Source organism: Aphis gossypii, chromosome 1, assembly GCF_020184175.1.
Source record: "Aphis gossypii isolate Hap1 chromosome 1, ASM2018417v2, whole genome shotgun sequence".
Taxonomy (NCBI): domain Eukaryota; kingdom Metazoa; phylum Arthropoda; class Insecta; order Hemiptera; family Aphididae; genus Aphis; species Aphis gossypii.
This window is the reverse complement of record NC_065530.1, coordinates 21,348,759-21,368,481: the sequence shown is the minus strand read 5'-3', so window position 1 is coordinate 21,368,481 and position 19,723 is coordinate 21,348,759. Positions and strand designations below refer to the sequence as shown.

The window sequence follows — 19,723 nt, the reverse complement described above, 5'->3', positions numbered from 1 at the left end:
TTTTTTAAACCACATTTAATGTTAACCGTATCGCAGAATACTTTTTACATCAACCGCATACAATTAGTTTGATTTATGTCAAACAATAAGTAATTAATTATATCAAATAAATTTTCGTCGTTTTATGAAATTATTTAGTTAATAAAAATTACTTATATATATTATATAATATGAACCATATTATTTTATTTTTAAAAACGAAAGTATAGTCAATATATTTGATAAAATATAATTTGATTTACCATACATAAACTTTTTTTACTCTTTTTAGTTATGTGGTTTTTTTTATTTTCTTTAGTAACCCAGTTAGGTTAGGTTAAGTATAAATATACTTTTTACTACACTCAATATTATTCGTTGTATACAGGATATGACACATCGTTTTCCAATGTAAGTATACACTAAGACAGTGTATTTCTCGTTTGTGTAGATTAATTTATTTTATTATTGTATATACTTAATAATACACCTAAATTGCTATAAATGTATTATATCTTATAGGATACCAATAATATCAATAAGCTCTGAGATACCAAAAAATAGTGTTTGATACAATGATAAATATTTACTACTAATCGTGAAAAAAAATTAACTATTGAAACCCCCTACTTACAGCAAAGAAATATTTAAAATAAACTGTTTTATATTGTAATTTATTTAGTTATATATAATTTAATATTGTTTTTGTTTTAAATAATGCTTATTTATATTAACAATTAACATGTTTTAAAAATGGTCAATCTTTTTATATTTTGTATTTATATTATTATCGTATAACACTTTAAGTATAATTTATCAAAAACCTACTGATTGAACAATATTTTTTTTAATTTAAATAAGATTTTCATTATCTAGTATCGTAAATTCTTTAATGAAAATATAGAAAATTACAATTTTAATTCTAGTAATTCAAAAAAACATATTAATAATAAATACAACGATTTAATAAATTTGAAGCTTATAAAATATTAAATTAATTACCAATAAGTAGGTATAAAAATGTAATGTGTTAGATGCTTAAAAAAAATATAGGTACATAATATTTCCTGCGCATATTTATTTATGTTTAATTACTAAAAAAAGGTTTTTTTTTAATTTGATATTTATTTACTTTTTATTCTTTTTATTAAATTACAACATTTTAAAATTTCATTCAAGAAATTCCATTAAAAATTAATTAAGTTTAAATGAATTTATACAAATATATTCAAATAATATGTTGTAAAATAAGAATCTACATGGACTTTTATAAAAAATTGTGATTGCATTTTTGTATATAATAAATACATTTAAATAAGAGTTCACAACTCCAAATATTCACTATTCAATAGTGTTTAAAATGTAATAAATAATTTTAAAAATTGGGCAAGTAGATTACTACAACTACTATTACTTACTAATTTAGCGTAGTCTGAGTGAATTACTACAAGAGATGTGTTAAATTTAAAACTATCATTATACGCAAAAATATCTGAGTAGAGATGTATATTTTATAATAAGTTTTTAGTATAACTAATAAAGTCATTTATTTTAATATTAGTATTGATTGGTTGATTTAATTTTTAACAAAAACATTACATTTATTTATTTATTATTTATACATTCTTAACTATAATAATTATAAAATATATAAATTATACCTTAACGTATTATTTTTATTATCTATTGAATCAATACCACCTTACCGTAAAACAGTGTGAATAAGATAACTTTAAAAAAGTGTGATTGATTTATTCCTAAAAATAAAAAATAATAAAAACCACTTTTTTCACTTTTTAAAATATCTTGATCATTTTTCAATTTTTGAAAAAAATTAATCATTATTAGTACAGTATACATATACGCACTGTTAAGAAATTGATTTAAAAATTATAATGACTTGGTAGTTGTTTAAAAAACCCTGTTATACTCTTACAAGTGGGCTTCTCCTGCTAAACATAATATGTAGTTGAGCACTGAGCATAAAGTTTTTATGAGGAATCTTGCTCTAAAATTTCAAATCTTAAGTATACAAAAAACGTTTTATACCTACAAAATAGTTTGAAAATGTTTGTAATTTTGATAAACTCCATAAAAATTCTCAATTTAAATAAATATTTAAAAAAAATATTTGCCTATATATTTTAAGTATTTATATACAGATAAAAATTAACTTATATAAAATATTATATTAAATTGTCAAGAATTTTCACACTGTGAATATTTTTTCATTAACATGTATAAAAGAAAAAAATGATCATTCGTATAAATAGCTCAAAAGGAATTCACAAAAAAATTATACCATACGACTACACAGAAAATAGTAATATAAACACTTGTTGAAAATTTCAAGTTTCTGTGGTTATATTATGTTATTAACTATACAAATTCCCGTTTTACCTTATTTATTATTTATTTTTATTTTTATTTTTTTTGATTATTAAGAAAAGCACTATCTTTTTATTTTTTACCCCTTAAATACCAACTAACCTAACCCAGAAACCATCCCGAAAGTTAAATATTGAAATATTTTTACGAACCAATAGTTTATGACAGATTCAAACAAACAAATAACATATAATAAAATCATTAGATTTATACTTAGCAAAAATATATATAAGTTAAAAAAATTATATTTTTAAATATTTTACCACACTGAATATCAATATACATTTTTAATTTATATTCTGAAGCAAAATGTTTTTTTTCGGAATAATTCGATATAATAATATCGATAATAATATCATAATAATATGATAATATCGATATAGGTATAATAATTCGACCTGAAGAAATAGTTCGGGGATGAGCCACACAATTATCCGCTCACCTAAACTTTAAATACTTATAAAACAATTTTTTTTTTTTAGAATTTAAAACTAAAAATATGTGTTTTCATTCAAAAATGTAAGACACTTGTTTTACTTCTACTGGAAACTAATAGCTGTATTAGAAAAGAATTTTCTAAAACGTTAATAGTTTTTAAAATAATAAGTGTTAAATGATCATCAAAAAAATCAACATGTATATACATATATATTACTCTACACTTCTACTGCAGTGTTATATTATTAATTTTACAATTTTTACAATTATAATACAATATTATTAGTTATAAATAAATTTAGTTTTTTCGTTTTTCATTCCTTATACAATCTGCTACTACTTTATTATCATACAATAAAAACACAGTCAATACACATAATACTGGACCAGCATGAACCGACAACACATAAAGATAACCTTTATTCTAATTCAATAAGATATTATTTATTAATGAATAAATAAAAACATAATATATATTTTTCGTATAATAAACAAAAAACTCTGAAATATACTTATAGGTACCTAGTGTAACAAAATAACTAAAATACTGAAAATAACCGTTCGACGACCAATTCACCGCTATCCGTTTTGAATCTTACAAAGTATTAAGGTAGGTAAAGTATGTTTTAATTATTTTTTTTATATACATATATATTAATATTGTTTGGTTTTTAACTGTATTAATCAACTGTACAGTGTACACATTTTAAGTAAGCATAAAAAAAGTTAACTATCCGTGTGGTGAATTTTGTTCTAATTTATTGTAATCTTTTACTTCAAAGATAATATTTTGATTTAAAATTCATATTAAAATTACCTACTTAATAAAAATCTTAAAAAATATACTGAAGAAAATATGTCTAATAAAATGATTTATATTAAATGCCTAATTAGTATGCAGGTGCGTGTTAAATTATACTATTATTATTATAACGAAAAAATTTAATTATTTTTTATAGATTTAATACTTTAACGGTTATACATACGATAAATGATATTATGAAATACCTATTAATAACAATATTAAGTTTAACAATATTATATTTAATTCTAAATTGTATATCATATTGTTTTTTGTGGAAGATTCCAACGATTTTAAAATTATAGTGATTAAGCCTCACTTTATATAATAATATAATATATTCTAAGATTGTCCAACTTTTAAAATAAGATTTATGAAACTAACGTTAATTATTACGGCAAAACATAATAACTAAAATTTATGTACTTTAATAAGTCACTTGTCGGGTTGCTTTCTTGACACTGAACTGTGTTCTCTGAACAATGAAAAATGTTAGTTCTCTGGAACAGAGTAATAGTTCAGGGAGGAGAAGTTTAAACATACATAGCCATGTACGTATACTATTTTCTATGTAAGAACTTTTCTACCGGCAAAGAAATTTTTAATTACATAAATCTCTTTGATTATTATTTAGTTATTTTTTTATCGGTTATTCAAAAAAGCTTGCTGTTGTTTTCGACAGACTATGCGAAGTCATTTACTAAAAAAACGTAGCTAATAGGTTCGGCAAACTTCGTTTATTGGCTGGTTTTTTTTTTATACGATAGATACGCTCAAAATTTTGTATAATATTATTTTGAAGATATTTATTATAATACGTTTTTAAATCATTATTATAATAGGTAAGCAAATAATATACACGACAACCGCAAGCTACAAGTGCGTGCGTACAACGCTTAACGTCGTATTGTGCGTATAATATTAATTTTTTCGTCATTATTATTCAATCTCGAATAGTAAGATTTTTTCCAGAATATGGAAAAAAAACCTACACCTATTATGACACTATAATATTATGATACTCCCATCATAATATGATCTGTTACAATAATAGTAATATACCTAAGTATTAAGTATAGAACACAGCACTTGATATCAGTAAAAAATTTTTTTTTTTCGATGGCGTAATGGTAGGTGCGATGTATTTTTACCTACACATTACACACGACTATTATTAACCCCCCCCCCCCCCCGGTTAAAAAAAAAACAAAAAAAATCCACGCATTGCAATTATTATAATATGTTACATAAAAATCGTGTAAAGGATGGGGGTGAAACAATTTTGGTTCAGCGGACGTACCTGATGACATTTGCGAGACGATCGCTACGGCGGCGGCTAAGTACGCGATCCAAGCGACTCGGTGGCACGGCATGGTCGGCGCGCGCGACACTGTCGTCAACCGCGTGTGCCGACACCGGCGACGGCGACCGCCGCAGAGTTTTACAGGTAAAACGGATTGGTCGGCGCGCGCACACCACGCGGGCTTCGGCCGGCGCGCGGCAGTCGACAGTTTTGTGGCGCCCGAAAACGTGTCCGGACACGCCCACGGCGTTCCGCGTGCGAGAGATGTCCGTTGGAAGTGGATATTAAAATACACCGTACGAAAGACAGCTGCCGCCGTTGCTGATTTTTATGTAGGTACAGACCTATAGTGTGCTATTAAGTCGCATAGTAGTTAACGTTGGTTAAGGCTTAAGTTATTAAGTACCTATAGGTAAGTAAATAATAAAAAACGATCGATTTCGTTCTTTAAAAAGTATTCATCGCCGGTCGGTCGATCTGAGTTTAAAAAAATCTGTTAGTACCCGTTTATTATGGACAACACGACGAATGTAATTCCTCTAAACTGAATTTCGTCGGAATCGCCAGAATTCAGAATCAATGTGTAGGTACAGCGAATATCACTGAAATGAACCATAAAACATTAATGATCACGTTGTGTTAACATGCTCTCGTTTTTTCCTTACTCCAAATCATTTTATAACCTATCTATCTTGTATGTTAATAATTTATTAAAGTTCGGACCAATTTTTAAGTTGATATTTTATTACTACGTTATGATCTATTTTAAGTGTATATGATATGATATTACAACTTAGTAAAAACGCGTAACATTTATATTATACACTACAGTAGGTAGGTACTTACTTAGTTTTTTCAATGACAACTAAAGTTTCTTATAATTGATTTCTTTATTTTGTAGCAAGATTAATACTAACACAGAATTTCAAAATATCAACATTGAGCGACTAACAGCCTTTCTACTTTTTTACTAAAACATAACATTTTTAATGTAGATTAAATTTATGCGTACTTAACTTACTAATATAATTATAAAATAGTAAGAACAATGTGTGGAGTAATGTTTGTTTGCTAAATATAGTGCTATATACGGTCATTCACTACCCGGCGTTGCTAACTCTCGGATGTGTGACCATCCGGGTTCTTAGCGACAAAGCCATGTTAGCCATGTTCTGCACTCTAAAACACGTTGTATCTACCAAAGACCTAAAGTAACAAACAAAATCCTACAGCCAATGATCTGAGTTATCAACACTTAATTAATTAGTTAATTAATATAATATACCTATATAAAACTATTGTAACATTTAATCTTGTATTCTAGAAAATCACTTATTATTGAAAACAAAATGAGAAATAATTAAAAATCATAATTAAAAATATTCCTAGCTGTTTCATATCAATCGGCCATAATTCGTCAATAGTTGTTTTATTTTCCTAAAATCGACACAGACGTTGGCGTCGTACTTGATACATCCGTATACTTTCCGGTGAAAAATTAAAAATGTACTTTATATTGTTTAAATTAAGTATATTTTAGAATATTATTAATTTATTAAGAAAATGACTCAGATTTCATGAATAATCTAAGTGATATTTATAAGTAAAGAATATTACAAAATCGGGGAACATAGAGAAAATATCTAATAAAAAAATAAATTACTATTTTTAAATTAAAAATAAATGTGCGAAAGAAAAAAGTATCAATGTTTTTATAAGTTGACCACAACGATGAAGAAAAAAGTGGACTTTATCTTATAAAAAACAAGATATGATAGTAAAGACATAGTAGTAATATTAAATTTAGTTGTTCACTTTATACTTAATACGATAAATGTATAGGTACCTATTATATTTAGTTTAATTTAATGTGTAAGTATATAAAACTATCAGAGCGTCAAAAATAGACATAATATACCAAATCGATTTTTTATATTATTATTATTGTCTTTGTTGAATAAAAAATATACATATATACGATCTTATATTTAGTTATAATTTACAAAGCTAAGTCTTACTAATTATGAAAATCAGAGCATCTGTGTGATACTTGAAAAATGTATTAATTTATATTGAAGAATTTATACAATTATTAATATTATGAAATTCCATCAAATATGTCTATTTTGTGAATAATGAAAATGCAAAATTTTAACACGGGTTTATTTATATATATATTTCAAAGCGCTGTATCGGTTTATTTGTATATGATAATTAAAACCGTGTACCTAAAGTCTTTGTGCTAGCTATGCAAGTTAATCAGAAACCAAATGTCTGGGGGCCTTTTATCAAAGGATTTTCATTGTGAGAACTAATATTGTGCATGACAATGAAGAACGACATTTCAAGAGAAATGCGTTTTAGTGAACGTTTGATATTCCATAGATAATTTTATGTAATATTAATATTACATATAATGTAAATTTTAAAATTTAAAGTCAGAAATAATAATTTGAGTAGGTATATTAAAAATGAGATCATAGTAAGTTCCATTGTTAACGAAACCTTTGTAGGTAGTTAATTTATTATTTTTAAAAGCAGTATTGTTACGTTGTAGGTACCTACCCGTTGTTTACCAGGTACAATACACGGAGCAGTCAATGAAACAAGACTACTTCAGGACACGAATATGTATAAGGCTAAAGGATTATATTATAATGATTATTATAAATTTTGTTAAATAATCTAAATACGGTTACATCTAAATGGTGGGACTTCGTGATAATATAGAATGAATGTAAGATGACAGAAATGAATAGCCATTTAGGATATGATATGTATATGAATATTATAATATTAAAGTATTAATAATTTAATAGTATTTCGTATAAGTGATTACAAGGTTTAAAATGTTCAATTAAACTACTATGATTTATTGATTAAATAAACGTAGGATTAGACTTTTTAAATATCATATAAAATTATAAACTTTTTATAATTATATTTAGTACCTACCTTCATACATTTATTATTATATAAATACCATATAATCAAAAAGTTTTAAGTGTAAATAATAAATGTATCTGGTTGAAAATGATAGGTTTTCATTAAACTGCACCGTCGACTGCCGTTGAAATATTATCGATTTGTACCATAATCAAAATCACGGTCGTGAATGGTTATGCCTAATACCATTGATTTATAATCAATTCTAATAAAGTTATTAAATTATATTAATTATTTATATTTTAGTTAATATATTAATAGTATATATGCAAATTATTTTGTGTTACAGATAAACAATAGATACTACAATAGTTACATCGATTGATTTTTTTTTTAAATTAAATACCAAAGTTTTATATTACTTGAAAAAAAAGAAAACAAATAAAACAATACGATACATTCGTTCTAGACAGTTTTCACTATATACTCGTATAAGGAAGTACCAATGTGACAGATTTAAAATAGAATATGTTGGTTTGAATCTAAGTTTGTATTTATTTAACAACTGTAACTTTATTTCTTATGTTAAAAATGCATTTAGAAATATATGTATTTATTTAATTCTATTTTGTTTATAGACTTTAAGTATATATTAAATATTGGCTTATAAAAAATTAATAAATTTATATTTAGGCTTTTAACATGTTTTAAGATAATAATATATGTAGGTATATTTATTTGCTATCATGTATCGAATTGAATTCTATACATCTATTTAAACTAAACATATTTAGCTTAAGAGTGATTAAAATTGAAAATGCAATTTTAAATTAATGCCCTTAAACTTATTGTAATACTGTATCAAAGAAATTTAAAAATAGTACCTATAGATATTTAATTTTTAGTCAAAATTTTAGGCAGGCACTAGCCAAAACAATAAAAGGATAAAGGTCTATAATATAAAAACAGTTAATTTTAAGTCCAAATGATACCTCAAAATTACAATTAAACTTTAATAATTTTGTTGAATTGAGTCGTGTTAATTGCCTACCATTAAATATAAATGAGTACAAGTACAGTGTTATTACTTTTTCACGCTTAGGCTATACGTAATCATCATTGCGAGTTACTTCTATTTATCATTTAGGGATTCTCTTATATATATTAATTTTGATTTTTCTATTCATATTAGCAGTTTAGCACCTATATTAAGCACGTTTTTAATATGCTGAGATTAATTAATAAATATAATCACGGTTAATTTTATAGATACCAACATTGAGAACATTATAATTTTCTTTTATCAAATCTCATCTTGAGTTTGAATCAATTGTCTCCAAACTATTCTACAGCATACGCATAAAAACCTCAATGAAAATGTTTAACATACCTTTTTTAAATGATTATACGTTAAATTAATTTTGTTTATTTTAAGAAATTCATACAAATTACAGATTACCCAATTGGGAGTCACATTTTGTGAGTTAAACAGAAATGCTTCAGATATTAGGTACTATGCAAATTTATATGACTTATTAAATGAGGATGATATTGGTTCTCCGGGATTGACGGGATTACTATCTTTGAAAGGTTTTAATATAATCAATCAATGCTTAAAAAACCTAACATATACTTCAGTCTCCATTCAATAAAAAAAAAAAAATATCATTATTTAATTCAGAGTCCAGATTAGTTACCTAGCTATATAGTTGTACCTATAATGAAGTACAATCGTATTTTGTGTATTTTTTTCTTATCGTATAATTAGGCATTAATAATGTTTTATTAAAATATTATAATATCAATTTAATTATATACCATTAATAAACATAATCACGCTGTTTTTAAAAAATATATATAGTAAAGTTATACTTAGTTAAAAGAAACAATTTGTTATAAATATAATTTTAATTTATATAATTATACCAAATAATGAGTAATGACAGTCCATAATAAATGTTTACAAAATAATTCACAATAATATAATATTTCAATGAATTTTTCAAAATAAAATAAAATAAACGTAAATAACTAATAAATAATATTTGTGTAAGGTTATAAATTAGAAACAATACAATATTGTATAAGCCATAAGGCGTAGTTAATAATTATTATACAATTAAAAATAAAAACTAGGTACACATTATCATAAACGAATATCAATACTTTAATGTATATATGACTTTATGCCTATGTATAGTATGTTATAAATTCTTAAAATACTTGAAAAGTGTTTTAAATACATTTACTGGTAGCCAAGTGCACAAAACGAAATATTATAAGAAATAAAACCGAGGAATTCGATCTGCCGTCTAATATATATATTATATATATTGAGTATTCATCGTTTCTCATCATTTAGTAGGCCAATATAATGGACGAGTTAACTTTGCATTCAATAATAAATAATTTCATACGAAAAATTAATCTGAGCGTAGACAGTCTGTTAGCATAGAGTGTTTCTAAGCTTAATAATATTTTGTTTTCCATTATTAAAATATCTATATGGTAACTATATTATGGGGTTACCTGAACGTCTTGAACTAACTTTGATAGTAACTTATGTCTTATAGGTAGTATGTATTACATAATACAGTAAATATAATATTACTAAATACTAGCTCTGTTATTAATGTTTAATAGTCAATTCCGCAAACGTTCCGTAGGTGTGTACATAATAATATTATAATACGAACAATATTAATAATTAAAAATTGTTTAAATATTTTGAAAATGTAATTGACAATTGTGTGTATACATTAAACTGTATAATCAATAATATAAGCAATGGTAAAAACGTTCAATTACCTACGAATAATATATTTTGAATTACAACAATAAATACTAAAACTGTTATTATTCGTTCAAATGGTCAATTTCGTCAACATTTGAAAATTAATAGTATGTACAGTCGTGAGCTTTTTATAATTCTGTAAGAAGGAATTATGAAGATTATTGTGTTAATTTTTCAAATTGTTGGTGTTAAATTTAAAAAAAAAACTAATACATTTTTAACTACAAAATAATTTCCAAATTGTTATGATACTCACATTAAAATGAATCTTGTAAAAACTTAAACTTGAAGTTCTTATACAAAAAAAAAAAATGTTTAAAAGTATTTATAATATTTTTAATTTTAATTCGAATACTAAAAATATAAAAGGAAGTTTAAATTTGTTTTAATTACCGACTGATATGAATTAAAAATAAGCTAAAAAAAATTGAAAGTGAAAAATTCTATAAATAGTAAAAAAATAAATAATGTTAACATTTGTTGAATATATTGACAATATATTCATATTCATATATTATGTATATTAAATATATTGTGTTTTAAAATATTAGGTATTGAATTAAAATAAATGCGATTTGTTCAAAAATTGGTTTAGCATAAAAATATCTGTTTTTCTTTAATTTTTTTCTCTTATTATTTTAGATAATACTGAAATTTTTTTTTACTTCTAGATAAAATTCGAACCATTTTTAAAATTAATTAATTTATGGATCGGTTCAAAATAACTAGGTATAATTGTCACGTAAGTACATAGTAATTTCTTTGCAAAATGTATAAGACGTACCTAATAGCTGAAGTATAACCATATCAATATGGACCATAGGCATGTATTATGCATATGTTATTTATGTACAGAATATATAAGTATAATAGTCAATAGATCCAAAGTGCCACTTAAATAGAAAGATAAACATTTTTTAATATTATTTTACTGAGACTTGAAATAACTCTAGGTACTTAATTTATTTTATTTAATTTAATAAAAAAATTAATAAAAAGATAGAGGAAAGTAAACATATAGTGAAGTTTTTTTTTTTTTTGGGGGGGGGGGGCATAAATAATCAATTTACTAAACACGAAAAAAAAATGAAAGATGGTAGCATTCTCTAATGCCTTTTAAAATATTACCACGGTACTGAATTACAAATTACTGTTAATACACATTAATCTAGTTCATGAACTTTTACTGTAAAATAAAAACTGAGTTTTCTCATCAATATTTTGACACAGTTATAACTTATATTTCTATTTTATTATCAATTTGGGCTGTGGACGTAATAACTGTTGGTGGTAATGGTTATATACTTATAAAGGTAGTTTAATCGTTTAAAATTCAAACATGTTCTTCGTAAATGGGTATATATCTACCTACATAGTACATAATATAAGTACTAAGTACATAAGTAATTATAATCATTGTAATTTATGTCAAATTGTTGGCTATTGTATTATTTAATTTATATAGCTTACAGCTTTAATAATACAATATTATACAGTGTGTTCAACGATAAAAGTAACACGAAGTATTTCAAATGCTTGACCGTGAATTTAATTTGGGCTTTTTTTACTGCATAAAACATAAAGAACTTATTAAAAGTAATTATTTTTAATTTATTTTTGAGATATGGATCAATCTATTTACTGTAATAATTTGTAAATTATAGGTAAACTTTAAAGGATATGATACACAAAATAATGAGGAAAGTTTTAGATGGTATTATTTTGAAAGAATATACATATTTAGGGTTGAAAAATAAAAACAATTTTTCAATTTTACTAATAAACAAGCCAATTTTTGGTAAATAGGTAAATATATTTTATATTTCAATACTAGTTACAATGATAGATTAATATTAATTGAAATTTGATTCCTTTCAGATGCTACCTATAAGAAAGTCTTTAAAATTGAATTCAGAAATCTGAACAATTATAGTTATGCTACTGCTAGGATTAGATCTCCCATCACCACTGCCGCTAGTAGACATATTCATCTTTTTAAAAAAATTACTCACGTGATTTTCACATATTCCATTTGTCGCCAATGTAATATTTCACGAGACTACGTAAACAACTCATTGGTTAAAATACGAATGAATCTTTTTTATACAATATACATAGGTATATAAGAAAACATACATAATATTACAACCAACAACAAAAACTGTGGTAACAATATTATCATAATACATACAATATTGTAACAAACCATAAATAAGTACCTAGGTAGGTATTTAATAAAATAAAAGGATGGAATTATGTCTAGATATGTATAAATTTGTTTATTTATTTTTAACTGAAATTCAAAATTGTACATAAAGATTTGAGATTTGATATTTTGGTGAAAATAATGTTAATGTGCTTTGCTTACGACACACAGACTTTTTACCTTTAAAGGTCTATGTGAACAACATCACACCTGAGTTTAAAAAAACAAACGAAATTATATGGAATATCATATTGTAGAGTTTTAGATAGACTGTTAAAAAATATAATTGCATATATATATCAAAAGTTTATCTCACTCTCGACAAGTCAATTTTTAAGATTGAAAAATACTTTATAAATCAGTTACTTTAAAAAAATTAAAGCAATTCAAATTTGATCTCATAAAAGCGGTTCAAATTAAAAAAATTAGTTTTGTTGCACATTCGTTTTTTTTTTTTTTTTAATTTATAAAATTTTTATATTTCATGTTACATTTATCCTTGAATAAACTTTATATATACATTTTTTAAAGGTATATCGTATAATAAATTGAACTATGCACCTACGATATCTACTTATAGAGATTGTGTTTTTTACTATCTAATATCTACCTACATATAAGGCCTAATAATAATCTAATAAACATATTCTTCAAGAAATAATCGTTTTATTACCTTCTTTTATTTAATACAAGTTAGTAAATTTGGACATTGATAGTAACTTGTAAGGATCATTTAATAATACAAAAAAGAAAAACTTTAAAAACATATAACTTTTTATCTATACAGTAAGAGTTATTGGAAAAACGTAATACCTATAATATAAACTTTTAAGTTTGATCTCTTGAAAAAATGTCAATTTAAAATTTAAAATTCACTGTGTAGTATGTACGATGTGTAGGTAGGTACCTACTTATATGATTGAAACTATTTTAAAACAAATATACCTTCAATATAAATTATGACTATCTATCTATAATCACCTGTCTATATTAATATACATTTACTAGTTCCTACCTAACAAAAATGTAATACCATTTTTGGTTTATATTTACGAATGGAATATAATTATTCTACTTTAGTCTATAGGTTATAAATATTATTATAGTTTAATAGGTAAATATTACTTAACTATAGGTGAATATACCTTGGGTATACATAAACAATTGTAAAATGCCAAAAAAATATTTATTTCAGCGAGAAGAATATAAAATGTAAGTATAATTTTAATTGAACAATAAGTATTCGAAAATTAACTAGGTAGGTAAGTATAATATATACAAATATACATAATATAAAAGTCAGAAGGTACCTAGGTACCTATTAATTATTATCTGATACGTATCGTTGTTTAAAATTAAATAATAATATTTAATTGAAGAGTACAATATAATATTATACTGTTCAAATATCCAAACAACGTGCTCTGACCCGTATTATATGTCTTCTATTAAGTGCTTAATGTCGACCATGAATTCGTCACATCCCCATTTTCGTGTGTAATTAAAGGACAGAAGTTAGTCTGTCGGGTCTGCATAAAGGTCCGCACACGAGGATCAAAACTTTACGAAATGTCAAAGGAATAAATACCCAGGTCAAGATGCATCAGTGGACAATTATTTACAAAGATAAATGACTAGGTATGATGGGTGCCTACTAATTTCTTCTACTTTCGTGAATGTTTTATTTAGTTTCAATTGCCAAGTCTAAAATAACTCATAGTTCAAACGAATTTGATTGAAACTGCGAGGATAATAACATAGATATAACTCTAGTTGTTAAGTTGTTATATAGGTACAATTAGGTTTAGGTAGATACATGCTGTGTTTAAGTCTAATTTGACTCCAACAATTAATGGTTCTGCATTATAACCAAACTAGAAAGGCGTGTTTTAAATTTTTATTATACATTAAATGTGTAGGTAATAAATGTGATATCGCTTGTATCAAATATTTAGTTAGGTACCTACACAAAAAAAAAAAAATGTTATACTCATTTTTCCAAAAGTTTTATTCATTAAATTTAATATAAATGTATCACGTAAAAAATAAAAGCATTTTTGTTATTACTATTTTTACTATTGATATTTCAGTATTTAATTCAATAAATAAAATACTGTTTCAATTATATAGTTCTAAGTCCTTTCTAAATATTTGCTATACATTAAATTCTTTCAGTTTTCGTCTTCCAACAACATATTATACTAGATTTTTAGAATCACTGTTCTAATCACCAAATCACTTTGTCTCCAGACAAATCAAGGTATAATCATACCGAGGTTTACACATAGAGCTAGTATTCTAAATTTTGCTTACCTAATAAAATACATTTAAAGTCAATTACAACTGATTTGGTTATACTCAGTGTATGCTTTGGATAAAACTTACCTAACATTTTTTCGTACCACATTGTGGTCATTTTATGATACCTTTCTTAAACACCTCAAATATAAAATATTGATACATCATGGGTTTACAGTTAAAGGTACACCAATGCTAAAAAATTATTTTACTGTAATTTAAAATACATGAAAATATGATTTAAATGATTTATTTTCAATACAATTTAATTGTAATTAAAATATAATATAATATAATAATAATTCACACAAAAATACAAAAATAAAATTGTAAATTTGTTTTTTTAAAAATTGAGTACCCTTACAAAATAATTGGTAATATTGTTTTGTTGTAGTTAATTAATTTAAAATAACTTAAAACTAAAAAGAAAAAAAATGGCATTTACATAAAATAAATAAAATAAGTAAACTTAAATATTAAACAATTTAGTCAATATTACACATTTTATCAAAATCACAGTTTTGGATTTCTGTTGCAAATAGCTGTTTAAATCTGTCGTAAGAACAAAGGCCATCTTCACAACCATCAAGATGGACAATTTTTTCTTGATGTAATGTTAATATCTTAGTTTCATTATTATTACATCTACAAATAGTAAGAATATAATGATAAATTATACACAATATAATGTCCATCAATAATAACTTTAAAAAATTAGTAAACTCAGTACTTGTATAAAACAAATGCAATGTTTGAACCAAATGCATCAATTTTTGAAGTTCTCCACTGCCGATTCTCCATTTCAAAATAATTGTCATGCTTTAATTTATGTTCATCTTTATACAGACCTAATAATCCAAGCATTTTCAAAATTGTTCCTGAATGGGTAAAATAGAAAATACCATTTTTGCTAGTTAAATGTGGATCGCTATTGAGTACAAATTAAATAAATTAGATTAAAAACATTTAAATAACTATAAGTCTGAATTGCTTACTCAAAATATTCAATTGCATTTTTTAATAAAACACATGCTTGTTTGTATGATAACTCATAAGCATAACCATCTATCAAATAGTACTTCAAATCTTCACTATATTCTAAAAGCTAAAAATTAAAACTTTTATTAAATGAGTTATTTTTTTAACTGAAAAACTACGATATTTAATAATAAATATTAACTGTTCATAATTTTATGTTTTGAGTGTCTAAGATTTTCTAAAAAAATAGCAAATATTTTTTTTTTACTTGATGAACACATAATGTTAAAATAACCTTTCTGTACACCATTAAAAAAGAATTAGACAATAATTAGTTATAAATTACCATTAAATCAGATTTATTAAAAATTGAACACCACGGTGAAACTTTATTTTTCTCCCATGCTGTTTCAAAAGCACAGTATGTATACATATTCTTGGCATCATCTTAAATAAATAATTATATTTATTTTAATTCTATAAAAAATGAAACTAACAAGTATAAATACTAACTAAATGTCAATGTGTAATCAAGTCCAAGTCTCGAAGATAAACTCTTCAAAGTGTTGTTAGTTAATTGACTTTCTATAAATTTTTGGTATTCAATTGATGCTGTAGACGATTTTTTAACTTCCTTTCTCCATTTTTGGCAAACTTTATAAAACTAAAAATAGTTAAATAGACATAATTTTAAAAAGTTTATTTATAAATCGAATATTTGTCAACACAAGTTAAACAGTGTATACTAAATCATTTTAACTATGACAAAAATTAAAAGAACTTGCCAAAATGTGTAATTATAACTAAAGATATATTTAAATAAGAATTTTGTCAGGTATATGATAGTCTGCATAATTTAAAATATAGAGACAAAAATAATAAATAATTTAATTAAGGAATAATTTTGAAAGAAGATTAAATCAAACTACCTACTTTAAATGTCTTCAATTCTAAATAATTTTCTTAGTGAGGAGATAACTGAAAAATTTGAAAAATGGATTTTTAAAAACTCTAAAAAGATTTATTTTCAGATATTTAATTTTAATTTAACAAAAAAATCAATATCAAATGATGAATTAACAATGTTTTAATTTAAATCATTATTTTAAGTTTAGGTGGGCTACACGAAAATTTAAATAAACAATTAAACCTGTTAATTGAATTCCAATATCAATATAGTAAATAATTTTATACATAACTTACTCTTAATAATGGGTCTTTAGCTAATGGTTCTTCAAATACTACTTTTTTAACCTCATTGCGCCCAAACAATCCTGTTGCAAATTGTTTGGCACTTACTTTTGTTCTTTGAGTATCAGTAAATCTAAACTATAAAAAAAAAAAAATTAATAAAAAGCAACAAAATAAATAGTAGTCAGATAATAGAGATAATTTACCAAAAAGTTTGTGTTTTCAAACGGTTGATTCAATAAATTAGGAAATCTAAGTTGCATACGTTCCGCAATTGATAGAAGTTCATCCTCTCCTTCCTCGGTTAATCTCTTTTGATTATCTAATTCTTTGTGGGAAGTCCATGATTTTATTTCATCTTCATTGCATAGCTTGCCTGAATAAAATCAAGATTTAGTTTTATTATATACCTAGCTATTACTTATAATTGTCAATTACATTAATGGACGATCATAATTAATTAAATTAAGTAATACAACTATTAAAGTTGCATAGGTATAAACTACAGAATAATATACCTAATCTTTTAATTTAAAAATAATATTTATAGTTGCTCATGTTATGTTATGTAGGTAATAAAAGTATTTAAATAGGTAGAAATTATTATGCTTGGAACATTAACTGACTTTTATATGACAAATTAGAAATACACAGTTTATACAATAAAAATAAAAATACATATTAAATTAAGTTTATTTTATGAATTAATTAAAGTGTAAAAATAAAATATTGTAAATAAAGAAATATTATATATAAGTGTTCTGTGTTGAATCTGTCTTACTAACAGTTAACATAGAACAATTTAGATAAATTCATTTTACACAGGTTTTTTTAAAAAATATTAGTGAATCGATCTTATATAAAATGTACTTAGAGAAAAATATATCATATAGAGCACTGTTGTTTTAAAATTATATAAATAATAACCTATATGGCGCTTCAGTAAATATTCTTAGATTTCAATTTAATATTTGACTGATTTACTCTAATGTAACACATTACAGAGTAAAATGGATTCTGCTTAACCTAAAATAAAATTGTCTATGTTACACATTAGTAAGATAGAATTACTACATGGGACTACATGGGAGCACAATATCTTTGACATACAGAAAATAAATTTTATCTTGGTACTAAATATATTTTAAGTTAAATTATATACCTACACTCAATCAAATTGTTTACTATGTCTTTTTGAATTTCAGGTAATCTGTTTTTGACAAACTGATCTAATTCTTTACCAGGTGTCCTTGTACCGTGCCTTTGAACAAGCCAAATTTTCCATGCCTTACAACCTTAAAGCAAAAATTAAATTAAACAAACATAAAACTTACATTAAATAGTCAACATTGATAATATATTATAATTTATTATTGAAAAAGCAAAATATCTACTTACCTTCAAAGTTGATTGGTTCTGTGTTATGGTTTGCCACAAATCTATATGGAGTTTTTGTTGACAAATGTTGAAAATAATTACTGTACAAGCCATTACACTGATCTTCACTTTTTATATGGCCAAAAATCAAGCTGCACAATATTGTTATGACTAGAACTAACATGGTGTGAACAATATCCACAGGTGGCTAGTTTTAGAAATAAGTAACTGACAAAAAAATAACGGTAAGACCAATGATAATATATTAAGTAAAATCTATTTTGAGTAGAAATAATTCACCTGAGTCAATACACACCTTACAGTACTCTATATACTAACTAAATGACAAATGTTAAATTGTTATTATGCTGTAGCACACGGTTATACATTTAATAAATAGTCAGATGATTAAGTTACAGCACAGGACAATAAAAACTATTATAATATTATTTACAACAACTATATTATAGACACTAGTTAGTAGTTTTACTAGTACCTATCCACGACTTGTTTAGCTCACATAGTTAATAACTTAGATCATATAATATATTATGTTAATGTATATTATGATCTACGGTTAATAATCATAGATAGATAATATTATCTTATGTAAATATTAAAATGTTAATTCCTTGATGATAAGTGATAATAACGGCTTTCTCGACATTGAGTAGTCTAAATTCTAAATACAGGTATTCATTAACCTTGATCTTACACACAGAATACATGAAATATGCACAGAATAGATGAAATATGTTCAGCTCATTATTAATTTATCACGATTCATTTGTTTTATACTCAGGGTTTAACGTTTATGGGTTTCATAGTGCTCATACATTTTCTGTATTTTCTGTGCGTGATTTAAATCGTCATCTTGTTGTCCATCTGAGACCGCTGGTCTTGATATCATGAACCGAGGAAAAAATACTTATACAGAATAAATAAAAGTAATAATATTTGATCATACAGATGTTATCCTATATAAAAAAAAGATAATATTATATTATACACAGTTTCATTGAAATTTCTGTTATCATCTACAATTACTTATCACGGGGCAGAACTCTTATCATAGGTCCGAAC

The 19,723-nt window shown here is 24.4% G+C and overlaps 2 protein-coding genes across 4 annotated transcripts in view; both read right to left on the bottom strand.

Moving 5' to 3' along the window:
* LOC114128905 (lachesin-like) overlaps positions 1–5,052 on the bottom strand; it is a 108,149-nt gene extending 103,097 nt beyond the window's left edge. Inside the window, exon 1 of the mRNA XM_027993514.2 lies at positions 4,908–5,052. Coding sequence (XP_027849315.2) covers positions 4,908–4,980 — 73 coding nt within the window. The 5' untranslated portion in view covers positions 4,981–5,052. The remainder of the gene's footprint in view (positions 1–4,907) is intronic.
* A 10,276-nt stretch (positions 5,053–15,328) lies between these two features.
* On the bottom strand, positions 15,329–19,635 carry LOC114128882 (multiple inositol polyphosphate phosphatase 1-like). 3 transcript variants are annotated; one of them, XM_027993502.2, is made up of 10 exons: positions 19,477–19,635; positions 18,662–18,868; positions 18,430–18,558; positions 17,470–17,639; positions 17,276–17,401; positions 16,586–16,736; positions 16,419–16,519; positions 16,090–16,199; positions 15,825–16,022; positions 15,329–15,739 (listed from the first exon to the last, which is right to left on the bottom strand). In XM_027993502.2, the coding sequence occupies exons 2-10, from the start codon at positions 18,822–18,824 to the stop codon at positions 15,580–15,582; spliced, it is 1,308 nt and encodes a 435-aa protein (XP_027849303.2). In that variant the 5' UTR covers positions 18,825–18,868; positions 19,477–19,635; the 3' UTR covers positions 15,329–15,579. The 3 variants fall into 3 exon arrangements, with proteins under 3 accessions (XP_027849303.2, XP_027849291.2, XP_050056569.1); XM_027993490.2 differs by lacking the exon at positions 19,477–19,635 and adding an exon at positions 18,941–19,442; XM_050200612.1 differs by lacking the exon at positions 19,477–19,635 and adding an exon at positions 18,957–19,442.
* Between the last annotated feature and the right edge of the window lie 88 nt (positions 19,636–19,723).